Source organism: Mustela lutreola, chromosome 10 (assembly GCF_030435805.1).
Source record: "Mustela lutreola isolate mMusLut2 chromosome 10, mMusLut2.pri, whole genome shotgun sequence".
NCBI lineage: Eukaryota > Metazoa > Chordata > Mammalia > Carnivora > Mustelidae > Mustela > Mustela lutreola.
In genome coordinates, this window is record NC_081299.1 from 31,735,078 (window position 1) to 31,760,521 (window position 25,444).

The 25,444-nt window shown below is 59.8% G+C and overlaps 1 protein-coding gene across 1 annotated transcript; it reads left to right on the forward strand.

The window, feature by feature from the left end:
- Positions 1–4,235: 4,235 nt before the first annotated feature.
- FOXO6 (forkhead box O6) lies at positions 4,236–24,789 on the forward strand. Its single transcript, XM_059137087.1, has 2 exons — positions 4,236–5,108; positions 22,580–24,789. Exons 1-2 carry the CDS (start codon positions 4,695–4,697, stop codon positions 23,849–23,851), a joined length of 1,686 nt encoding a protein of 561 aa, XP_058993070.1. The 5' UTR covers positions 4,236–4,694; the 3' UTR covers positions 23,852–24,789.
- The last annotated feature ends 655 nt before the right edge of the window (positions 24,790–25,444 follow it).

Sequence of the window (25,444 nt, forward strand, 5' to 3'; positions counted from 1 at the left end):
CACAACAGTGAATAAGATAGGCAAAAAGGTCTTGCTCCCAAGGGGTCAGATTCTTCTGGATAACATGTGTCAGGGGCTGACAGTAAGTGCTCCATACAACTTACGGCGATAAAGACACAGGGTTGAATGGCACAGTGGGCAGAATGGGCTTGGCCTGGAAGAGGAGCCCACATCAGCCCTAATTGTCTTCCCTGTCGGTGTGGCAGAGCCTCCTGGCCCAGGAGAACACCAGGTCTTTGGGCACCCGGCAGCCACTGGTCTAAGCTGTTTGCTCAAAGCCAGAGAGCTCTCTGTCCCCAGGCAGGGACAGTGGAGGCAGCTCAAGGAGGTTTGGGTCCCATCAGGAGGGCCTTCCCCTGCTGCTCTGTCCCCCCTCCGCCACACAGCCTCAGCTCAGCCCCACCCACTCCCTGACACTGTCCCTGGGCCAGGCCTGAGCCTGCTCTGGAGGCTCTCCCAGCTGTCCTGATGTCCCCTCTGGCTTCTGCAGACGCTCCCCATTTCCACCCCTGGAGGCCTCTTCTGGGCACCAGCCCCTCCCCTCCAGAGGCGTCCCCAGACATCACTCCTGTGCTATTCTTTTTTCCTGACAACTGTGGCATCAAATGTCAACCAGGATCTGCTCGGCACCAGAAGGTGGGGGCAGGAGCCTGGTTCTTGATAATGACTGTGTGGTTTAGGGGAGGGTCCTCCTCAGTACGTCCCCCCCACCCCACCCCATGAGGGGCTAGGCATGGCTGGCCCTGGTCTGGCTCTGCTTCCAGATCACTGTGTTGCCTCAAGCAAACCTCTTCCTCCTCAGATCTTGGTTTGTCTGAGCCAGGAAGGGGAAGCAGGCTTCACCTGGTGGTATGAGAATCAGGGGACACAGGCAATACCCTCTGGGGACTTGGAGAATGCTGGGCCAGTGGCAGTGGTCTCCCCTGAGAGTTCACTTCCTTCTAGATGAGCTCTGGAAGAGGTTCTGGGGGGTGCACAGTAGCTATGCCCATCAAACCTCAGAGAAGCCCGTCCTCCTGTCCTCACTTGCCCCGAGTGAGTCGGGACAGCTGGCACCAAGCACTGGGAAAGCGGGCTCTGGCGGGCCCTGACAGCTCAGCAGTGGCAGCAGGGAAGTGACAGTGGCCGCAGTGGCAGGGGCTATTCTGAGAGTTGGGAAGGGCTGGGGAGCTGAGACTGGAGGAGGGGAGCAGCCCAGGAGAAGGTAGTCCTGTGAGGGTGAGGGGAGTGTCCCTGCGGCCATGTTCATGTTCATAGTAGGGAGTGCTGTGTAATGCGCACTGCTGGGGGGCGGGGATGGAGCACTGAGGTCATGAGGCATGCACTGGGGTTGCTTGGGTGTCTGTGTACAAGTTTTGGGATCCAAGTACGAGTTGCATGGGTAAAGCACGCATCTGGAAGTGCACAAGCAAGCCGGTGTGCATGCATTGGAATGTGAGTGCATTCGAGTGCACAGGAAAGTGAGAGCAGAAGCAAAAGCTCCCATGTGTGGAAGGGGGAAGAATGCAAGGGTAAGCAAGTGGGCTCTTGTTTGTGAGCAGGAGCAAATGTGGGAGTGGTAAGAAGGGTATATGAGAGAGCAAATGTGAGGGAGGGGAGCAGAGTGTGAGAGCCCTGGGGCTAAGGGAACCCTCAAGAGGGTTTGGGGACACAAGGGAAGGGACATGCATGCGTGTGTGTGTGTGTGTGAGTGAGCCAGTGTGCACCAGTGGATGTGTGCATGTGCACGGCGTGAGCAGCGGGGCCAGTGCGGACTGAGAGGGGTGGGAAGGGAAGACGTGTAGGAGAACCAGCAATGGTCATAAAAACAGCTAGCATTTATTGAGCACTTACTCTGAGCCGGGTGCTGACATGTATGAGCTTACTGAATTCTTTACATCTCCCACGACGTCAGTGCTGTGATGATACTCATTTATAGATCAGGAAAGGGTGGCTTTGCGCAGTTAAGTAACTTGCCCCTAGTCTTAATCGCTACGTTATACTGCCTCGTAATGAATGTGTGAGCAGCGGCCAAGCTGTGAGTAAAGAATTGAGCGTCTGTATTGGTGGTTAAGTGTGAGTTTGAGCGTGTGTGCACTCAAGGCTGAGTGTGCCAGACGTGGGTTCCAGAGGAGCGTCCCGGCAGCAGCTGTGGACACTGGGCGGGCAGGGGCCCGAGCAGAGCCTGAGTCAGCCTCCGTGGCGTCTCTGCCAATCTGACTTCCCAACCCCGCAGGGACAGCCTGTGCCAGGGCCCCCAGCTAAGGGATCCTCCCAGCTCTGGTATGGCCCCCCCAGCAGGCCCCTGGCTCACACGGCGGGCTGGGCCATGACTGGAGACTGGCAAGAGGCCTGGGTGGCCTCCAGGGTACCTGGGGGGCTGCCCTCAGTGTGGGCTCCCCAGGCAGACAGGGCATATGAGAAGTGTGGGAGGGGGTCCAGCAGTGATTTCAGGCCCCTTGTGACTCTAAACAGAACCACCTGGAGGGTGTGTGTATGTATGTAGAGTGGAGGCAGCCCATGGTTCCCATGCCCATCCCTGCCTTTGGGATGTGACTCAGGCAGATGCCATGCCAGGCATTTGCAAGCTGGGCCTACTTCCACCCTGGGGGGGCGGGACGAGGAGGGGCCCCTCCAGCCCTGCCCCCACCATCACCCTTGGCCTTACTCCTTAGGACCTAAGCTGGAAGGAAGGAATTTTTGAGAGCCAGCTGTGTCTATGATGGATCGGGCCCCAGACTGCCCAGAGAAAGAGGAAAACTGCTGTCTCCAGCCCGGTCTCCAACCTCTCCAGATGTGGTACCCCCCCGGGCTGGAGAGCTTGGAATTCTGGTCCTGGAAAGTTACATCCCACTCTAGGCTTCGTATCCTGACTGGCAAAAGAGAAATAATATACTAAAGGGACATAAGTGACATAAGGTGTTGCTGGCAGAGCAGCAAGTGGTGGGGGCAAGCAAGTAACAGAGACAGTGGTGGGAGGTGGGGCTAGAGAAGGTGTCAGGATGAACTGATATTAAGCTGAGCTTTGAGGAATGGGAGAATCTCCCATGAGGGTCCTGAGGAGGGAAAGGGCTGTCCAGGCAGAGGGGCAAAGGCTGGCAGGTGGAGTTGTGGCTGAAAATCTAGCCCAGGACTCTGTGGGATGAGATCATGGACTGCCTAGCTTCTCAGACAGCCTCTCCTTCCTGAGGCCATATGATGATCCCATCAACATCTGAGTCCTCCACTAGCCTGTGCAGTAGGGACCTCATCTGTCTCTGTCACCTGCCACTCCTGTTGCAGTGGTCTGAACAGTGCCTCGTGCATTAAAGATCCTCATCTGTTAGATAAATGAGAAGTTTCTCCCCAAACAGGATGAACTCTGGGGCAAGAGCTTGTTCAACAGCCGCTGCAAAAGCCTCCCTGAGCGTATGAAACTGGTCTGTAAAGTGTGGTCCTGGGCGCATCACCTGGGAACTTGTTAGAAAAGTCTTCAGCCCCAACCTAGACTTACTGGGCTGGGGCCCAGCAATGTTTTAACAAGCTCTCCAGGTTGATTCTGTTACACGTTAAACTTTAAGAACCAAGGCTCTAAAACTATATCCACAGGTCCCCTAAGAGCCCATGAAGAACCCATCTGCAGATGGAGAAGCTGCAGCTGTGGCCAATGTGGCCCCAAACTCTGATATTCTTGATCCCTTCCCTTTCCCCAGCCCAGTCCAGGGCACAAAGGAGAGCTGGATCATCCGCCCTATCAGGTTTCAAAGATTGGAAACCAAGGGGTCTAGAATCAGGGGGCGGGACACGCCCCCCTCGGGAATGGTAGGCGGAGCCAAATGCTCTGAGCCCCGCCCCTTCCCCGTTGCCCCGGGAAACCCCGGGTTGTAACAATAACCCGGCTGACGCGCTTCTGGGAGGGATCCTGCCGAGTCCGTGGGCGGGACAGCTCGGCTGCGGACCAATGAGAGAGATCTGGCCCCGCCCCCGCATCCCCCTCCCCCAGAGCCGAGCAGGGGGCGGGGTCGCTCCCGCCTCTCCTCCCCTGATCCGTAGGCGGCGCTGTTGCGCACAGGGGCTGCGGCGGGGTCGCCCGGAGCAGGGAGCCCCGCGCCCCAACCCCCAGCCCGCAGGCGGGGCACCCGGGCAGGCAGAGGATTCCGTGGCCGCGGGCGGGCACGCCCCGCCCCCTCCCGCGCCGGGCCCGCCCCCTCCCCGTCCCCCGCCCATCCCGAGGTGCAGCCGGCGCTGAGCGCGGCAGGCGCGGGAGCTGGCGCTGGAGCCGTAGCGGCGGCGGCGGCGGCATTCACGGGGCGGCGGCGGCGGCGGTGGCGCGGGCTCCGGCACGGGCTCGGGCTCCGGCATGGTGCAATCCGGCCTCGTCCCGGGAGAGCGGGGCCCGCGCGCGGGGCCGGCGCCGGGGGAGCGGCGGCAGCGACGGTGGCGGTGGTGGCTGCAGGCGCAAGCAGGCGGCAGGTGCTAGAAGCGGAGCTGGGCGAGGTGTGTGCCCGCCGGGCTCCGGGGCCGCCGCTCCCTCGCTGCCCCCATCTTTCCCTCCCTTCGGGATTCCCAGCGCGTCCAGCCCCCTGTCTCCGCGTCCCGGCCCATGGCGCCCCGCGGTTGAGCCGGCGCCGCCAGGGACCCCTCCCGCGGGCCTCCCCGGGGCGCGCAGATCCCGGAGCCGCCCGCCCACCCTCCGCGGAGTCTCCCTCCCCTCCTCGCCCGAGCCGGGCGGGACCATGGCTGCGAAGCTGCGAGCGCATCAGGTGGACGTGGACCCGGACTTCGCGCCGCAGAGCCGGCCGCGCTCGTGTACCTGGCCCCTGCCGCAGCCCGACTTGGCCGGCGACGAGGACGGAGCGCTGGGTTCAGGGGTGGCAGAGGGCGCCGAGGACTGCGGGCCGGAGCGCCGGGCGACGGCCCCGGCGATGGCCCCAGCGCCGCCGCTGGGCGCGGAGGTCGGACCGCTGCGGAAAGCGAAGAGCTCCCGGCGGAACGCGTGGGGGAACCTGTCCTACGCCGACCTCATCACCAAAGCCATTGAGAGCGCCCCGGACAAGCGACTCACGCTCTCGCAGATCTACGACTGGATGGTCCGTTACGTGCCCTACTTCAAGGATAAAGGCGACAGCAACAGCTCGGCCGGCTGGAAGGTGGGAGCGTCCGGCTGGGGAGGGGGGCTGGGGTCGCCGGCTAGGGCTTCCTGGGGCTGCGAGGTGCGTCCGGGGCCCCGACGAGCCGTCGGGAGGGAGGCCCTGGGGCACCCCTAGGGGTCACAGAGTGTGTGCCTGGGGAGTGGGGCCGGCCCGCAGACAGGCGGGGGCGTGCTGGGAGCAGCTGTGTGCGTGCTCTGGATGCAGGGTGGGAGGTCTGGTGAGGTGACAAGGGACTGCCACTTTGAGGCACCTCCGAGGGACACCCCCACCCTGACCACAGCGGCCTGGCAGAGAAACCGACTGGGAGACCTCGGATATTAGGGGCCCCCTCTGAGACCCCGCGAGTTTGCTTTGTGTGTTACTCTTGCTTTACCCTCTTCCCCCCGGCACCCTTCTTAAAGAGCTGGAATAATGGCCTGGGGCCAGTGCCTGCCTTCTCCCCAGATCTTTCCCACTACCTTCCCTGGAGCTGGCCCCAGGGCAAGGAGTGCAACCCTGAACCCTTCTTCCTGTGGTGCCAAGAGTTCACCCTAGGGCACCAGCCAGGCTGGGGTGGGGAACTTGGTCAGGTGACCTGGAATCTGAGTTCTCCGTGGGGCAGCTGCTGTCCCCCTTTCCCTGGATCAGCATGGTGGGCTGGGGATGACCTCTGCCGGTATGAAGGCAGGCTATTGAGGGCTGGGGATCTGTCTCTTCCCACCCTAGGCTGTCTGGCTTCCATTTCCCTGGCTTTTTGAGCCCAGATGCATTTGGGGGGAGGGGAGGGGCAGGGGCACCCTAGGGAGGCCTCCGTGCCATCCAGTGGAAAGGGGGGAGCCATCTTGGGAGAGGACAAGGGCTTGACTGGATTGTGGCCTCCAGACCCTCCTCTGACCATCTCGTTGGGGAATGGGGATAGTCGATGCCTTTGCAGGAGGAGGAGGAGGTTTGGGGGAGAGGGAGGGGTCTGTGCCTAGGGCCTGGGAGCTGTTAGGCTTCCTCTGAGAGAGGGGTCTCTGCAAGGGAGGCATGCCTACATGGAGGGAGGGAGCAGTGCCTGGTAGTGGCTGCAGACAGGTCAGCGGAAGGAGGGGTGCCAGAGGAGGAGGGGAGGCTGGTAGACATGAGCAGCTCTGGTTGTCCAGTGGTTTGCATTGTAGGGGCCACAGCACTCTGACCTGGTGGCCCATGGCTCTCAGGCTTCATGCTGGCATCTTCTCTGGCTCTCTCTGGCCAGGTACAGGTTGGAGGAGCACCCGTGAGTCTCCCATCTTCTTGGTTCAGCTCCCACTGAGAACACTTATTCCTCCTAAGTGGGTATTGCCCTTGGGATTTGCTCCCACCCCCGTCCCTGTCCGCACACACTCTCCCACCTTTCACTTCTCCCTGTAGATGTATTTCTTGTCTTCAAGATCACAAGTTCAGATGCCTCTTCCAGGAAGCCTTCCCTGACCCTTTTTAGCTAGCTAAGGACTTCCTTTTCCCTGGTCCTCTCCTTGCCTGTGATAGGGCTCAGTCTTTTGTGTCCTGTCGCATTTCCCCTCCCCACCCAACCATTAGAAGACAGTGGCAGAGCAGTCTCTGTGCCCATGGCACCCAGCATAGATCCTGGCACCGAGGAGCCATGGGTGAATGTCTGGTGAGAGTGTGAAGGAACGGGTGGCTGGTGCAGAGGATGGAGAGGCTGGGGAGGGTGCTGTGGGCCAGAGTAAGCCAGGAGGGCTTCCTGTAGGGGGTGGAGCCCCACTTGAGCTTGAGGGACCAGGAATGGTGGGGGAAGATGGCAAGAGAAGATGTGAGACCAGAAGCTGAGGGAGAACTGCAGTTGATGAAGGTCTCAGGGCCAAGCCAGGGCATCCAGGGGCTGCCAGGGGCCTGGTGTCAGCCACCTTCAGGCATCTGTGCCAGTTGTCTTCTTAATGCTCTCAGCAGTTCTTGAGGTAGGTTTCACTGTCACCGTTCACAGAGCTGGGCACTGAGGCGCAGAGTGGAGGAGTGAACTGCCCAAGGTTGCACAGTCAGTAGATGGGAGAGCTGGACTCCAATCCAGGTGTGTCTCCCCCACACAGCCTCTGGAATAGTATCCTGCTGGCACTGGGTGTGGGAGGGGGACACAGACAGCTTTTGAACTGGGGCAGGTCTAAATCCTAGAATGTGACTGGGAACGTGCTTGGAGATAATTTAGTCCCCGGACTTCATTTCTCGGACAACAGGGAGCCTGAGGCCCCAGAAGGGGATGGAACTCCTCAGGTTGTTGGTGAGCTGCAGGTGCTGGGCGAGGGCCGCCCGTCTCCTGCCTGCCCCTTGGAGGTGGTTTCCACTGCACCACGCTGCTGGGGACACACTAGTTCTCCCTGCACCTGGCTCAGGAAGGAAGGTGCCCTGGCTGGTCCTGGGCTGGGGCCTTGGAGAGGGAGCCCGAGGCTTGGGCTCCCGTCCCAGGGCCTGGCTGAGACCACCCAGACACTAGAGGAGGGCTGCTCAGAGGGACCTCTGGCCTTTCCCATTCTACCCCACCCCCAATCCTTTTTCTCCTCTCATTCCTACCCCTGCCCCCATTCCCATTCAGTCCCTCCAGAGAACTGGTGGAGGGACCAGCCCCAGCCCCAGCCAGCCCATGCTTTAGCAGAGGGTGTGGAGGCTGTGGTATACCTCTGGGGCCAGGCCTGGGGCTGGGGCCCATTGTTCCTTCCTCCCTCCCCTCCCCCACAGAAGTGTGGACCTGAATCTCTGGGATCTACCGAGAGCTCTGTGTCAGAGGGAGGGTGGGGGACCAAAGGGGAAGGCCTCAGACCTGCCTTCAGGAGGCATCAGGGCTCCACACCCAGGCTGTGTGTTTTACAGCCAGGAAGGGCTGGAGGTGGGGGAGGTACAGGGAAGGCGGGTTAGATCCCCTGGGAGCCCAGGCAAACTCTCCCAGAGAAGGTGGCACTTGATCTGGGCTGTCTTCATTGGGGGCCAAATGTGTGAGAAAGTCTCTCAAGGGACGTTGACTGGAGATGCAAGGGCAAGGAGGCAGAACTGTAGGAGACGAGAGGGTTGGGCGGCTCCTAGGAATGGCAGGGAGGTGGCATGGGAATGGGAGTGGGCCAGATCAGGAAGGGCCCAGGTGCTTGGCTTTCACCCTGTGGTCCCACCTGGGACCCGGGGAGGTAGTCAGAGGTGCTGCTGATGGGAACAGGAGGAGGCCAGATCAGCAGCAGGTGCAGGACCCCCAACAGCCTCAAGCCTGGCCTTGGTGCTGGGAACTCTACCGCCGCGGAAGAGGCTGCTAGTGTTTCTCTCAGGACAGAGGGTCTCTAGGCCTTGGGTGAGGGCCGGGACAGGAGGTTCCCCTCCCTCTTCGGTGTCCTAAAAGTGTGGAGGTCAGACATCCAGGTAGAGCCTCCCACTTCCTCCCAGATGCTCCAGCCCCACCTTGCCTAGCAACAGGATTCCTCCAGGAAGCCTTCCAGACTGCTCTGGGTCCTGGTGCTCCTTCCACTTAGCGCCCCTGGAGTTATTCTGCCTGCTTTTGTGTTTCCTGGCTGCCAGCTCCCCTGGGAGCTCCCAGGCCAGGCCTGGGCACCTCCCATTCCTGTCCCCAGGCTTGATGGGGGAGGAGCACAGTGGATGGGGACTTCCCTTCTCCCTCAGGGCCTGGAGCAGCTCTGCGGTTGGGGGATGGGATCTGGAGGGAGGGTGCTACCCCCATCTGGCCCAGGCTGGGCAGCAGGTCTTAGGTGGAGTGGTAGGAGGGACTGAGTCACAGGTCAAGAGGAGGGTCCTCTGACAGCCAGGCTGAGCAGTGGATGTGAGTGCAGAGGGCTCCCCCTTCTCTCAGCCCTCCAGCTTGCTCCAGCAGGGCTCCCTCCTCCTTCTTTGTCCTCCGGGGATCCCCAGCCCCAAGGGTTGGTGGGGGTGCGGGAGGAGGCGGTGTGAGCCCCGGTTGGGGGGTGTCCTCACCCCCCGCCGCGCACGAGCGGGGGCCTGGCAGCTGCCCGCCTCCTGGGCACGAGCCCGTGCCAGCCGCTCCTGGCACAGTTGCTGGCACGCCCGGCAGACTCCCACGGCCACCTGCTCACACCCACCCACGAGCGCTGGCGCGCTGCGGGCCCTTCCGGCTTCCCGGGCCTCCCGGCGCCCCTCCCCCGCCGCCCTGCTCCGGAGCCCCCACCCCAGTCCCCTTGCTCTCCGCCGGCCCCCGCGCTCCCGCCAGCCAGCCCCAGGCCCGGCCCCCTCCCTGCGCCACTTGGGGAGCGCCGGAGTCTGGGTCGCGGGGAGGCCCCTGGGGTAGCTGCGGGGGGAAGGAGGGATGGGGAGGCAGGCAGACAGACAGACGGACAGACAGGGTGAGGGCCCCGCCTGCCACCTGGCGCCGCTCCAGCGGGACGATGGCGGGCAGCGCCGTGCCAGGCGGTAATTGCAGACAGACTAATTTAAAGAGATGAGACGGTTATTTTTAACTCGTGTTAAGGTAATGAACGGCGCGGGGGGTTTGCGGGTTCGAAAGTTCAGCACCCCCCAGCCCCCACTTTCTGTGGGTTGGGGGCCCCCCTCTCTGCACACCCAGAGGACTTCAGCTTCAGGACTGACTGGAGTTGGGGGCTTCTGGCAGGGCCTGGGAGGGCTCGAGGGCCTGGAAAGAGGCGCCCCCTAGCCCAGCGCATATCCCTTCACATCCTGGCCACCATGTTTGGGGTGGGGGGTGCGTATTAGCATCCCGAACTTCCGGAGTGAAGAAGTGACTTGCCCTGGGGTCACAGCCTTAGGAAGTGTCTGCCCTGAGAATCGAACCCCCTTCTGGCCCCAAAACTCAAACTTTTTCTGTGCCACTGGGGCTGGAGGATAGGGCTTGTGTTTGGGTTTTGAAAGAGTGTAGGTGTGTTCCTTGCAATCCAGAGTCTTGTCTTCAAGTGGCAGCTGGTGGTGGCCACCACACGGGGTCTTGGGGGCTGTGGAAGCCCCTCTGTCTGGGTCTTGTGAGGGGCGAGGCAGTGGTGGTCATGAACTGGGTGTGGCCATAAGCTTCTAGGATATAGGTGTACTGGCTATAGCCAGGGGAGGCCCCTCTTCCCCTCACTGTCTCCCTTATCTTGTGGACGGCTCACCAGCAGCCCCTCCCTATGTGCAGCCTGTGAGACTGCATCCCAACTAGGGGGTGGGTACGTGGGAGACAGGTCATGCATTGGGGCTCACTCCTTCCACCTCCAAATCCGACTTCACGTCTCTAGAGGAAGTGGGGAGTCATGGAACCCAACACTACCTTGCACGCCTGCCTCCTTGCCCAGCTCAGTCCCCTTCTCACACACTGTAATGACTGAGCACACTGGCCTCTGGAGCTGCCCATTCTGTTGCCAGACAGGTTTTAAAAGTTGTTAGCACTTCCTTCCTTCTCCCTGGCAGCGGTCCAACCCCCTGGAGCCGAGCTCCTCTCCTGGTGTGTTGGTTCAGCTGTTTGGGTCCGCTGGAGTTGCAGAGTCCAGAGCCTTTGAGGGTGGACAGAGCACCCACAGAGCCCCCCTAAGGGAGCCTGATCTGGTGTGTGTGAACTGGAGCAAAGTCTTTCCCATTCTGATCCCCAATGAGATCGGTGTCCAAAGGGCCTTAACTGGATCCCTGGTTCTTTGAAGTCTGTAACCGACCAACACTCTGGTTCAAGGAGCTGTGAGGGCTTAGTTGGGACCCAGGGCACAACATACTGATGGGACTTCTCAGGGGTGCAAGCATGTGATTACAGGTGTGGATGGACTTGAACTTGGGACTTCTGCTTGGGAATGCCTATTCTGACCCTGGCAATACCCAGGTGGCAAATGGACTTTGGACACAATAAAGAGAGTGCTCATGGCAGTCTCAGTGGGCCCCCAGAGCAGACAGATGGGGGGTGCAGGGTGTTGGGTGGGCACTAACTAAGGCTCTGGGGCCTGAGTAGGGTGCTCAGGGGGACAGCTGGATCTGGAGCGGCCCCCCCTTCCTCCTGGCACCCTGGTTACCATGGAAACCAACTCCTGTTTGGGAGGGTTTGGCTGTTTGCTGCCTCTCCCACCCCCCAACCCATATGTGGAGGTGGGAGGGGGGCCAGGTGGCGTGTGGGGGAGGGGCCTCCCACACCCTCCCCCTGGGGCCTCCCTCTTTGCAGAGAAACCTCTCTGGTCTCTAAGGGGGTTGCCTCTTGTGGGAAGGGGAACCAGAATTAAGAGAATTAACGTCTGGGTGCTAGGCCTTTGGGCACTTCACATACATTCTCTTTTTACATCCTCCCTGGACCCTGCCAGATATGTGTTAATAGCCCCATTTTGCAGTTGAGGAAATGGAGGCCAAGAAGGGTGAAGTCACTGGGCCAGGGCGGCATAGCCAGGACGAGGCTGAGCCTGATTTAGACACAAACCCGTCTGTCCCCTGTTTCTCCCAGTGCCGTGTGGTCTCAGCCCTATGCACACCAGCCCTCCTGCCCCAAGGCTCTCTCATGCTCCAGAATCCTCAGGGGCTCCTCAGTGTCCCCCTGGGAGCCCGCCAGGCTTGGACAGCTCTGTATGGACTCCTGGGCCCTCAGCTGGCCTTGGCCGGGCCCTCCCCTCCCTCCTGCTTTCTGCGCTGCCCGTGATCTCAGGGACCCTTCGCTTTGTCACCTTTACACCTCTCACGCCCTGCCTTTGTCAGATGCTCATTGAGGCAGCTCCTGACTCTTGGACTGACCCCTTGGGCCACCCCTCAGAAACTGGACTGGGTGCTTGGGTGGATTGAATGCAGGCCCACCTCCCAGGCGATTCTGGAACCCACCACATCTCTCCGAGAATTCCTGCCTATTTTCAAATCCTTCATTGTTGGCAAAACTGGTTGATGATCAGAGTCACCTAGAAGCTTTTAAATAAGAGTTTTCTAGTTCCCATCTCAGACCCTCTCTATCAGACCCTCAGAGGGTCTGATTTTAATAGGTGTGTCTACTGATGGACCTAGATTCTGAGCCAGTGCCTTCGTGGTGGTGTCCCAGACTCCTGATTGTCCTTCCCTTCTGCTCCCAGTGTAGACCAGCTTCTTCTCTAAGTAGGCTACCCCGGTGGAGCCCCTTCCCCTCCTCCTCACTCTTCTTGGGTCCTCCAAAGAATTATAGGCCATGCAGTTAGCTTCAACACCGGATTCCCCAGCCCCAGCACCGTCCCCCTCCTGTGTCAGGAGTCGCGCTGTGTAGAACACAGTTGGAGAGGATGGAGCCCGCCGCTGGGGCAGATGCCCTCTGCCACTGAGGGCCTTTGGCTGTAGGAGGATTCGTTGTGGAATAAAGACTCAGCAAGCATCTGGAACTGGCCCAATAAGGACCTGAGAGTCACAGCCCCTCTTCTCGGATAGCTCCCTGTGTGTCCAGCGCAGTGCTATCCCTATAGGATCCCGTCCGGGGGCCTCACCTGGCATGACATTCAAGGCCTTGGCCCCCTGCTCCCAATCATTTTCTCCAGCCACATCACTCCGCTGTTCTGACCCTTGAATCAGCCCCACTGAACTATGCTAGCCCAGGATTCAGCCGTCGGCTACCATTATACACATGCTTTCTTCTAATTCTTGCGGCACCCTGTGAAGTCGCTACTGTGACTTTCCTTGTTCTAGGAGGAAACTAAGGCTGGAGAAGGAAAGTGGCTTTTACTGTATCCTGCTGTAAGTGACAGAAATAAAACTCCTGGGGCTAACTCTTCCGTAGCCCAGTGTTCAGGCCAGGTCAATCCAAGCTCACACACACCCCTCACTCCCTGCCAGGCCTCCCCCCCCCCGACCGCCCCCCATTCCCATCATGTCTCTCTGCTCTGTCTTAGAGTTTGGCCCTGAGCCTTCCAGTCTTGGGGTTGAGGGGTGGGGGAGGAATTGCTCCAGGGGCACATGGCTCCCTCTCTCACACAGAGCTCCCCAAGGGCAAGTCCAGACCAATGTGCTGTGGTGTTCGCTGCCTCCTTCCTCACCTCATCTTCAGGCCCAAGGCTGATGACAGCTTTCTCCATTCACTTTTGTCCAGACTTACACCTGTCAGCCACCCACTACAGTGCTGCTGAGAGGAACCAAACTGGCTCCCTGACCTTGAGTGACCCACAGGTCAAGCTGGGGAGATAAGATGAGGTCTCCTGAATTGGACTTGGGGATTGAAGATTGCTCAGGGTCATGAGGGAAGGCCAAATAATGGGTATTAGGAAGTGGGGGGAGGGGAGCCAGAGAAAGGAGGTCAAACCCTCAGGACTCTTTAGGAGCCCATGGGGTCCAGTTCTGTTGGTCAGAGCACAGCAGAACTTGAGGCTGGGGAAGCAAGCAGGGGACTGAAGGGAATGGTCTTGAGGACCAGGCCAGGGAGCTGGCACTCCAAGCTGAGGAATGATCTAGGCAGAAAGATCATTCCGAAGTGGTGTGGACAGGGGGCAAGACTAGCTTGGGCACGCAGTGTGGGCCTGGCACTGGGGTACAAGGGAGAAGGTGTGTAGAGGGTAGAAGTCCAGAGAGTCTGAGAAGCAGGCCTGAGGTGCGATGCAGACCCTTTGGGACCCGAGGGATGTTAGAGGTGAGACTGTGGTGCGGTTAGGAGTCCTGGAGGCAGAAGGGAGGAGCTAGAATGGCCGCTCACCCTCTGTGTGGCCTTGGGCAACTGAGCCTGTTTTCTCCTCTACAAAATGGGATGATAATAGGACTTATGCCCAAGCTTTGTGGTGAGAATTACAGGAGAGTTACATATAAGGTCCCCAAGAAATCCTAGCAAACATCCTTACTGTGTTGTACATTGCTCTCGGAGAGGAAAGGAAGCCCTTCCCCACTGCTGTGTGGGGTGGGGATCCTGGGCCCTGATCCTTGAGAGACACTGACTCGTATTAGTGTGTGTGTGTGTGTGTTGGGGGCAAGTGGTCCTTCCTTTAAGGCCTCCTGTTCTGTCCCTGAGGTGTCAGCTCTTCAGGATGTCCAAGCTTCCACCTGCCCCTAGCTTGACCCACCGTTCTCTTGCCAACAGAGTCTTCCTCCTGGCCTTGGGAGGCTAGCAGGCAGGTTTTAGGCTCCGTATTTTCACAGATGAAGGCAGTGGTTTGCTCAAGGTCACCCTTGAACCCAGGGCTGCCTGCCCCTGGATGAGGTCTCCTCTTTGTCCACTGGGAGGCTGTGTGACCTTGGGTATGGCCCTTCCCTCTCTGGCTCTGAGTCCCATCTAGAGATCCGAAATTCCCCTCCCCCACCACTCTGGGAAGCCTTGCAGCCTCCTCCACCCTGTCTGTCCCCTCCCCCTGTCCTCTGCTGGCCTTGCCTTCTCTGTAACCTGAGCTGGGGCTGTGGGGGAAGGGGGCTCGCCCTCTGCCAGAGGCACCTGCCAGCTGAGCAGATGTGAGGGGATGGAGGCCCCCCTCCCCCCAGGGGATCTCAGGCTCTTAGCGCAGCTAGGCTGGGGCTGGGGCACGCGGGCACTCAGCACACCCAGCCCTGGCCTCTGGCCTCTACACCCAGAGCTTACCCCGAGCACTTGTCCATTTTTCAGGGGACATTCATGCTCCAACATGTCCTGCAAGGACCTCTCAGAATCCAGAAGACAGATGGCAGATGAGGGCGGGTGCCCTGGTCTGGGTGGGCTGCCTGGGGATCCTGGAGCCCCTTGGCATAGGGACAGAGGGCCAAGGGCAGCCCCTGGGGGCGAGGCCAGTGTCTGTGCGGGTGGCCATGCCCCTGGGAGAGCAGATGGTTCTCTTGGCGCCATGCCCACTCTGCCTCTTTTCCCCCCAGGAGCCAGCCTACAGGGCTGTGGCACAGCTGCTGGGCCCTCCCCAGAGCTGGGCCCAGGGCAGGGCGGGGTGAGGTCACTGCAGCTGCTCCCAGGGCCTGGGGCAGGGGTGTATGGAGGTGATGCTTGCAGAGGGAAGGACGGGGGCTCCGATTGAAGAGTGATAGGGAGGGCTCTGGATGGCTTTGCATTTAGGGATCCCCGTTAATCTTGGATGAATGAGGAAAGAGTCTTTGGAGGATTTGATGAGCCAGTGGGGACTGCCCCACCCCCACTCCTACCCCAGGCCCACCCCTGGAGCTTCTTTCTGGCCTGGGATCCTCCTTTGAGGCATCTCAAGGTGGGAGGCAGGGCAAGGGCCCTGGGTGTGAACTCCTTCCCACATCACCACTTCCACCACGTGACCTTGGGCAGCCCCATTCATCTTTTGGAGCCTCAGTTTCTCCTCAGTAAAATCGGCACACTACACCAACACTACACCAACGCAGAGGATTGTTCAAAAGACAGTGAGATTTCAAGTGTGGTGCCAGCACGGTGCACAGCACATAATGAATGTTCAGTAAAGGGCAGTTTCTTGCCTTCCTTCCTTACCTGAATTCTCTGGAGGAGTCTGGAAGCACTGAGGAAAAGCAGGGAGGTGGCAGAGGCAGCAGGAACTGGAGGGGAAGGCAGGAGGGAGAAGGCGAGGCCTGGAGCTCTGGCCTGAGGTTTTGCTGAACAGAAAGGGCAGAGAATTGCCAGGCCAGAGAGGCTCACGGCTGCCGAGCGCTCCATGGCATGTGTGGACTAACTGTGAGCTGGGAGTTTCCCTGCGAAGTTCAAGTGGGGAGGCCAGCGTGTGCCCAGTTGTCCTCAGGTTTGGGGTTATATTTCTGCCATGGCACTGAGGTGGGAGCTACTACCTTTGGGACTTGCAGAGAGAAATAGAAAGATGACACAGAGCTCGACTTGCCGGAGCAGCAGAACTGGTCAAGCAGAGAGGGAAGGAGGGGCAGTGGGAGCCGAGTGTGCAGAGGCCTGTCTGTATAAGACAGTGTAAGACATCCAGGGTGGCTGGAGCCCTGGTGGGCAGAAAGGGAATGGGGGTGATAGGCCGTACAGCCTCGGAGGGTTCTTGTGTGGGCAGGCAAGGCCTGCTTCCTGAGACGGGCGCTGGGCTGAACCTTGGAGAGTGATGGAACCTGGAGGGGTGTCGGTACCTAGCTTTGGGATTGGGCGGATGGGTACAGGTCCTAGGACTGAATTGACAAGTCCTGGAATTCCCCAGATGTCCGGAAGGCCAGGAGGTTGCACAGGACTTGTGGTGGGTGGGGACACACAAGACTTGGGTCTCCTGCCTCTGATGAAAGCCAGGAAGCTAGGGCTTGTGAACCCCGGGTGGGAGGGGGTGGCCATTGAGGTGGGTGGGACCATGTCCCCTGCCACTTTGGGGGAGGGAGTAGGAAGAGCTCTGGCTTTGGAGCCCAACCGCTCTGATACTCAGACCTGGCTCCAGGACTGCCCAGCTTTGTGGTCTTAGGTGTCATTGAACTCTCCCCAGCCCACTTTCCCCTCTTTGGACAAGAGGGGCCCCTGTTTGCACGATGGCTACCAGGACTGCATCTAAAGAACCTAGTCTGGGTCTGGCATGGGGAGGTGGTGTCCTTCTCCCGCCTTGGTATTTGAAGCACACCCCAGTGGTGTGTTCGGACTGGCTTGCCTTGGCTCAGAAGGGCCTGCACACTTCTTCCCAGTTCTGTACTCAGTGATGTCATGCTAGCAGCTTAAAATTGGCTGCGATGGGAGTATCCAGGCCACAGAAATCAGCCAAAGTTGCAAATCAAATCAGGTGGGATCTTTTCCCTGCTGGGAAGCTGGAGGCAATCAATCCTGGGGGCCCTTTTGACCCCTAGAGGGGACAGAATGGAAAGTGGGGTCGTGGTGGGCTCTGGCTGGACCGGGCAGTGCAGAACTCCTGAGTCCGTGGGCCCTTTTGGTGTGGGTGGATATGGGTCCGAGTCATAGTGTCAGGCAGCCCTCTGTAGGCAGGGAACTGGACTGGTGAGACCACTCTTCTCTCCACGTTCTTCCCCCGCCCTCCCCACCACCTGCGCTGGGGGCTCTGGCAGGCTCTGGATCCGAGAAGGGTGAGTTATCAGAGAGTGGAGCTGTGCGAGGAGGAGAAATGAGGTTGTAGTGGAAGATAAACGAGGTTGTACTGTCAGGGAATGAGGTGGTACTCGGAGGCAAGGTGAGGCTGCATTATGAGATAGATGGGCTTGTCCTGTCCGGGGATGAAGAGGACTTGTAGGAGAGATGACGTCCCGCCGGACCGGGCGGGTTGCCCCGGCAGAGAACACAGCCCACTGCAGGCAGAAGGAGAGACTCGGACTTGGAGGATAAATGAGGGTGTCCTGCTGGATGGATGAGGGGGCCCGTCAGGTGAATGGAGTGCTGTTAGCAAATGAGGTTGTACTTGCTGGATAAATGGGACTGGGGTGCTGGATAAATGGGGCTGTGCTGTCAGAGGAATGCATTACTACTCGTGGGCGAAGGGTGTCCTGGGAATAAATGAGGGCGTCCTGCTGGATCGATGAGCTGCCCACACCAGGTGGGTCAGACCCTGTCCGTGCGGGGGGACACCCGCAGCATGGCTGAAGTGGTTCTCTCCCCACTGGGGCTCCTGGTGTGTCTTCTGGCCCCGGTGGGACAGGCTCTCTGAGACCTCGGCCCCAGCAAGCCCCAGATGACTCAAGTCTGTCTTGGCCAGAAGGAGGGAGGGGGGAGGGGCCCTGGAGTGGGGGGAGCAGGAGCACGGCCACCCCCCTGAGGCTGTCCCTCATTTCTCACGGAAGCCCTGACCCTCCTCTGTGCTTCCCTCTGTGGATCAGGCTGCTCCTGACTTGTTCCACTCATGCTTGTCTCTCATTCTGCCCGTGTCCCCTTCTCTCTGCCCGGTTTCCTTTAATTCTCCCTGCAACACAGTATTACCCCCTCCACTCTCTCTCGCTCATTCCTTCATTCAGTGAACATTTACTAAATGCCAGGAACGCATCACACACACGGGGTATGGTCAACACGTAGGTTGTCGACAAAAATCTCTCCTGAAGCGTATATGCTAAAGTGAAGGGCAACAGACAATAAATAATAAATACAGACTCTAAATAAATTATATATTTATATATAACTTACATAGTAATTGTTTAATGTATGCATATGAACTATCTATTGATTAAGAAAGTGATTATTGCTCTAGAAAAATTGAGCGCAGGTCGGGGGGTCAGGAAATGGCAGAGAGGAGGAGCAAAGGGTTAGAGTGGTCACGATGGGCCTCCAGGCAAAAGATTCTATCTGCACGTGGACTTGAAAGAGATGAGAGATGGATGGGGGTATCTGGGCGAACAGTTTTCCCTTGAGACAGAGGCCCCAGGGCTGGACTGTGCCTAGCAGTTTCAAGGAACAGGAGAAAGGAATCAAGCAGATCAGGCTTAGGGGAGGAGACGGAGAGGTCATGGAGGCTCTTGCAGGTTATGGCAAGGCTGTCATTCTTTGCTCTGAGATGGGGTGCATCAGAGCGTTTCTGGGCAGGCCTGGATGTGACCCAAGCTATTTGGTGGGTGAGACTGCTGGGTGGGAGACGGCTGTAGGGAGGCAAGCGTGGAAGCAGTTAGGTCTTTGAGGACACAGAGGTTCAAGGCATGTTGCCCCAGAGTTGCACAGTTCGTGGGGTGCTTGGAGCCCAAACTGAAATCCAGGTCCAACACCAGAGCCCATGTGCTTTCCCCTGCACTAGCTCCTCTCCCAGGCGGGTGAGGCCCCGGGGGCCCAGGCTCTCTATCCCGGGTTCCAAGGGAGAGTGGGATGGGCGTGGATGCAGTCAACTGTGCCTTCCCTCTGCCCTGAGATGGCCTCCCTCCCAAATCAGGGAGGCCCAACCTCCCTGTTAACCTGCCCCAGGCCTGTGTGGAGGTGTGGGAGGCGGGAGGCCCCAGAAGCTGGGCCCAGCTCCGGGCACAGGGGAGCCTGGGCATGCCAGGGCTGTGGCTGTGGTGGCGGGTTGCTAGGCGACTCTAAGAGGGAGCCCTGGTTACTGCTGCCTGGCAGAGGCGTCTCCCTCCTCTGCCTCCCTCACCTCCTCCGTGGCCTCTGGCCTCCCAGGAGGCCCTGTGGGTGAGCTGTGATCTGTGCTTGCCTCTGGATCTTGGCTGGGAGCTCTGAGTGGTACCAGGTGGCTGGGCCCCGAGGAGCCAGACTGGGCTTCAGGGCCTGGACTGCCCTCAGGGGCCACAGCCCAGGTACACAGCTGGTGCCCAGCCTGGCTCCACAGGCAAAGGCCTAGGTCCTTAGCCAGCTCTGGGCTCCCTCTCCAGGTGACCCTGGGCAAGGTGTTCCAGACCTCCAGACGTCCCGTCTACAGTCCCTTCCACCTGGCCTGTAGCATCCTTCCACCGGGGCCTGGTTTTCTGTGAGAGTGCCAGGGGTGTGAGCCGGTCCTGCTCCTGATGGCTTGAGTCTGGAACACTCCCTTTTGCATTAGATTCCATTTGCAAAGAGTTCTACTATTAAAAAAAAAAAAAAGTTTGGGACGCCTGGGTGGCTCAGTGAAGCGTCTGCCTTTGGCTCAGGTCTTGATCCCAGGGTCCTGGGATGGAGCCCAGCATCATGGGGCTCCTTGCTCATCCCTCTCCCTCTTCCCCTCCCCACTGCTGGCGCTCTCTCTCCCTGTCTCTCAAATAAATAAATAAAAACCTTTAAAAAAAAAAAGTTTGAAAACCTGTGGACTGGATGAGTTCAAGAACTTACAGTGTCAGATTGAAAAGGTCATGGAGTACAGCTGGCACTTCTCATCAGTACCCAAGCGGGGAGACAGGCCCGGAGAGATGAACAGGCCTCCCCAGGTGAGGCTTGGTGGGGTGAGAAGAGCACCAAGCCAGGGGTCAGGAGGCCAGTGCTCAAACCCCTCTCTGCTACCAGGTCCTAGGTGACCTTGGGCAAGTCCATCTTTTCTGGGTCAGACCAGCAGTGGTATCAGGCTGGGGGATCCGGGTCCCAGGGGTACCTGGCCAGGCAGGGAACAGAGTGGGGAAGAGTGCAAACCTTCACAGGCCCAGAGCGGGGGCTCTTGGTACAAATCACGGAAAACATGGAAACATGGAAAAACATGAAAAACATGATTTGTCTGTTCAGAAAACTCAGATGCAATTTTGCAACGCAAAATCCCCCTGAATGCTAAAAATGAAGCACAAGACTTAATAGGAAATTTTAACCTTGAGGCATGCCCCCAGGCTTCTTATGCTGCCAGCTTCTAGGGATAGTTTACATGGAAAGTTTGAGAAGCACCAGAGTCCTGGCTTCCTAAGATTCTTCGGAAATTCCCTGACTCTGTTCTCTCGGCCGTGGTGGAATGTGATGTCCTTTGGACTCCGGGTGAGAGGAACCTGAAATCGGTACCTGCCTCTGCCATCTGAACGGTGGGACTGGCGGCTTACTGAACCACTCTGAGCCTTACTCTCCTCATCTGGAGACAGGGCTTACAATCCCTGAGTTGTATGGAGCTGGAGAGAATACATGAGATCAAAGACTTATGATACCTTCTGGCTGAACAAGCAGGTACTGAGTGGGTGCTGACACTTGGTGATGTCCTTCTCCTCTCCCCCACCCCCACCCCCAGCCCCAGAACCAGGCTGGCACACAGTGACACCGCTAAAGAGGTGTTGCCTGACCCACCTCCAGCTGGAGAAGCTGGGAGGCGGAGCCTCCGAGAAGCCAGACAGCCCCCTGGGGGAGAACTGAGGCCCCTGAGGCCTCTGAACACAGGTGTGCAGGAGGGGCTGGGGAGCCAGGTGCAAGGGCAGGAGTGGGAAGGGGGTATCTACTGGAGGGAGCACCACTCCCTGGGGGTCTAGCTCCCCTCTTCGAGGGGCCCCAGGAGAAGCCAGGCAGGGCAACGCTGGGAGGAGCCTTGGAGCTGTCACCTCCCCAGACCAGAAAGTGGCAGCCATAGGGAGCGGGCGGGGTGCCTGAACAGTCAGGCCAGTACCTGGAGCTGGGAGTGTGAGGGAGGCAGCAGGAAGAACCCCTCCTCCTGGAGACCGACGGGAAGGAAGCAGGAGAGAGGGCCCTCACTGACCAGTGGTTATGAGCTGGGCAGACAAATAGGTTAGGAGTAGGTCCATGAGCTGAGTTAGGTCTGGGGTGCTATCTGACATGTGCTGCCTGTGGGACTCTGGGCAAATTACATCATGCCTCCGGGCCTCTGTTCCCTGGTGCAGTGAGACGGGGTAATGCCAGCTTCCCAGACGGCTGGTGCCTAGCGCAGTTATACCCAGAACATGGTATTAAGGAGGCAGAGAAAAAGCAGGTCCCAGGGGGGTGATCTCGAAGTGTGGTCTTCTGGCCAGAGTGAGGCCTTTAACCAGGGTTTAGGAGCACCCCGTACAGTCACCAACCACGTGCCCGCACACATTGCCTCACGCAGTGATCTAACAGCTTTCTGGGGTGGTTACTGAACCAGGCCCATTTTGGTCAGAGGCGTTCACTGAGGCACTGAGGCTCAAGGAGATTGAGTCAAGAGCCCTGGCAGGTCGTGGGAGCTGTGCCCCGCCACCCCTCCCCACCTTTTTGGCAAAAGTGCGCTGTGACGTGGGGAGCTTTAGAGACTAGCACGGAAGAAATTTAGAAGAGAGTGTGTGCATGGGTGGCGGGGTGGAGCCGAGGAAGGTACCGAGCGACAGCAGAAGGCACTGGGCTGCCCTGGGCGAGCCACTTGACCTCTCTGAGCCCTGGTCTTCTTGTTGGAAATGGGGATCAGGCCACCTGATGTGTGGCAGCTTTGTGAAGCTTCTACCAGAAAGGGGCTTGGGGGCAGAGCTCCTCTGCTCCAGGTGGTCAGGAAGGGAGGGCAGGCGGGAGAGCTGGGCTGGCCTGAAAGTGGACACTGAACACAGGTGGGGTCTGAGGTCCCCCATGGCTGATGGATGTGCTCTGAGGGGCTTGCTGGGAATCTAGGCTGCTAGGGTTCCCAGGAGCTCAGGAGAGTTGGGGGAAATTTCGGAAGAGTTCCAGGCCTCTACCCACCTTAGGGACCCCCAGCCTTTTCTGCTACCCCTGGCCAGGCCCTCCCAGCAAAGGGTTAACAGTCTTCTCTACCTGCAGTTGCATTTTAAAGACACGAAATTAAAGCAGGTAATTTATTCTCCCCACACACGAAAGAGCAATTAGTTCTAAACAGGGCTTAATCAGTCACCGCGAGATTGATTTCTGGAGCCCTGGGTTTTCGGGCTCCTGGCGCCATGCCAGGCTGGGGAGGGAGGGGGCAGACAAATGAGCCACGCGGCGGCATGAGCCCTTACATAATCTGCTGGGGGGCCCTGGCAGCCTGGCTAGCCCCAGGCGGGGCTTGGCTGAGCTGGGGAGAGGGGGCCTTGCTGTAGTTCTTTAAGAGTAGCCCTCAGGCTTCTGCCAGGCCTCCTGGGGAGAGGCCAGGCCCAAAGCCCTAGCCCCTCCCTCTGGGCGGTGTGTGCTGTGGGGGGAAGGGGTGCCGGGGAGAGGGAAGAGTGGTGAGGTTCTGGGGTAGAAGGTGGGTCTTCCTGTCCAACCTGGTACTTAACACCTGTTCTCCCGCTCTTTACCCCATTCACCCTTCATCATTTTCTGTTTCCTCCCATTGCCCCTTCTGGCCCTTCTCCCTCCTCCTCTCTCACCTTTTTATTCCCCTCTCCTCTTTCCAATCACTTCCTCCTCTTTTCTAATGGCCTCCTCGCTCCCCCCCCCCCCATGTCCTTGTCTCCGGCCACAGAACTCCATCCGGCATAACCTGTCGCTGCACACCCGTTTCATCCGCGTGCAGAATGAGGGCACAGGCAAGAGCTCCTGGTGGATGCTGAACCCCGAGGGCGGGAAGACAGGCAAGACCCCTCGGCGGCGGGCCGTGTCCATGGACAACGGGGCCAAGTTCCTGCGCATCAAGGGCAAGGCGAGCAAGAAGAAGCAGCTGCAGGCACCTGAGCGAAGCCCCGATGACAGTCCCCCGGGCGCGCCAGCCCCGGGGCCCGTGCCTGCCGCGGCCAAGTGGGCCACCAGCCCGGCCTCGCACGCCAGCGACGACTACGAGGCGTGGGCAGACTTCCGCGGCGGCGGGAGACCCCTGCTCGGGGAGGCGGCCGAATTGGAGGACGACGAGGCCCTGGAGGCCCTGGCACCGTCGTCGCCGCTCATGTACCCGAGCCCCGCGAGCGCGCTGTCACCTGCGCTAGGAGCGCGCTGCCCCGGGGAGCTGCCCCGCCTGGCCGAGCTGGGGGGCCCGCTGGGCCTGCACGGCGGCAGCGGCGGCGCGGGGCTGCCTGAAGCCCTGATGGACGGCGCGCAGGACGCGTACGGGCCTCGGGCCCGGGCGGGGACGCCCGCCTACTTTGGCGGCTGCAAAAGCAGCGCCTACGGCGGGGGCGGGGGCGGGGGCTTTGGGCCGCCGGCGCTGGGCGCTCTGCGCCGCCTGCCCATGCAGACCATCCAGGAGAACAAGCAGGCCAGCTTCGCGCCGGCCGCCGCGCCCTTCCGCCCGGGGGCGCTGCCCGCGCTGCTGCCGCCGCCGCCGGCACCCAGGCCTGGCCCGGTGCTGGGTGCGCCGGGGGAGCTGGCGCTGGCGGGCGCGGCCGCCGCTTACCCCGGCAAGGGCGCGGCCCCGTACGCGCCGCCGGTGCCCTCGCGCAGTGCCTTAGCCCACCCCATCAGCCTTATGACGCTGCCCGGCGAGGCGGGCGCCGCGGGCCTGGCGCCGCCGAGCCACGCGGCAGCCTTCGGGGCCCCGCCCGGGGGCCTCCTGCTGGACGCGCTGCCGGGGCCATACGCGGCGGCGGCCGCCGGGCCGCTGGGGGCCGCGCCCGACCGCTTCCCCGCCGACCTGGACCTCGACATGTTCAGCGGGAGCCTCGAGTGTGACGTCGAGTCCATCATCCTCAACGATTTCATGGACAGCGACGAAATGGACTTCAACTTCGACTCTGCCCTGCCTCCGCCGCCGCCCGGCCTGGCCGGGGCTCCGCCCCCCAACCAGAGCTGGGTGCCGGGCTGAGGGCCGCCTCCCGCGCCCCCGGTGCCCCGCCCCGCCCCCAAGGGGCTTCTGTCTTCCCGTCCTGATTCCTTGGGCCCCATCCCCCATTCCAGCTCCACGGGAGGATCCGGGAGACAGCCCCAGGCCTGCTAGAGACGTCCCTCAGAGGCTGACCGCTGGAGGGAAGTGGTAGGGCGGGGCCGGGGCGCCTGCCATTCCTGATCCAACTCCTGAGACCCGCTCCTCCTGCCCCCCCCCCCCCCCCCCCGGGGCAGGAGGCCTGGGGGAATTCCAGGCGGGGTGGGAGTAGGGAGGAGCCAGATGAGCTGCGGTGGTCGGTGGTCGGTGGTCGGGGATTCTAACCAGGATGTGTGGCATGGGGCTGGGGGCGTCTCCGAACCGTCAAGTTGCAGACGCCCTCACCGCTATGGATCACCCACCCCGGACTCCGGATCTGATTCCCAGCTGACACCTTCCCACTGGTCTTAGCCTCACCCACCCCAAGCCAGGAACCCCCTCCCGGAAGCACACCTACCTGTTGGCTGTTCACCCTGAGCTGTTTTCCTTCGGCCCAAAACCCCCCATAGAGCCCTCCATCCCATGGTTCAGCCCCTCCTTCCTATCCTGGCAGGCCCTAGCTCCTCCTCTCCTCTCAGGTTGGAGTTAATCCCCCTTTCAACCCTTTCCCCCCAGTACTGGTCTCAGCCTCTCCAGCAGGCCTCAGCTCCGGATCTACCCCCAAACTGACACCCCTTTTTCTCCGTTCCAGTCCTGCCTCCTCTCCCGTATTTATAAGTGTCCGGTCGGGGCGGGCTATGGGCGCGGCGTCCCCGGCGCATATCGTAGGCAGTGTACCGTGGCCGTGCCGTCAGCGTGTGCGTGTGCGTGTGTGCCGTGTCGAGGCCGTGTAGAGTGCATTGTACAGCATATTTTCATGAATAAAATTGTTTTAAATATTTCCCGCGCTTTGGGCTAGCAGGGATGGTGGTGGCAGCCGAGGAGGGTCATTGGCAGGGATCGTAGGGTGTCCCTGTGCCTGCGTCCCTATTGTGGCTTTGTGTCTGAGTCCCTGTCGGCATTCCCTGATGCCTGTCTGCTCACACACATTGGTTAAGCGCCTACTGAATTCTGGACGCTGGCGATATGCCCGTGTGGAGTTCTGCACCTGTTTCTGTGAGCATATGCATTGCAGGAAGTTTCTGGTTTGTGGGAAATTCTGTTCTGAATACATAAGCCTAGAGGTTCGGAGAGATGGCACAGATATTCACTGAGAACCTGCTAGTGTCAGGTCCTGCATTAGGTATGATTTTCATTCCCATTGTGCAGATGAGAAAACAGGGTCAGAAAGGGAAAATGGCTTGGGAAGGCAGGCTGGGATAAGGGAAGGGAGACCTTGGAAGGCACACAGACTTCTCTTTGAATCCATTCCCTGCCACTTGCTAGCTCTTCGCCCATGCGCAAGTTATCAATGTCTTACTTTCCTGGTCTAGACCACAGGGTAGTAGCACCCATTGCATGGATTTCTGCGGAGGAGTAAATAAGAAAACGTATGTGAACTGCTCGGCCCTGTACTCATTCATTCATTCATCCATGGAAGATTTCATGAGCACCTTT

Coding starts and splice junctions, on each gene's coding strand:
- FOXO6 (XM_059137087.1), top strand. CDS start 4,695: ATGGCTGCGAAGCTGCGAGCGCATCAGGTGGACGTGGACCCGGACTTC. Junction 5,109..22,579: donor ACAGCTCGGCCGGCTGGAAG/GTGGGAGCGTCC, acceptor CTCCGGCCACAG/AACTCCATCCGGCATAACCT.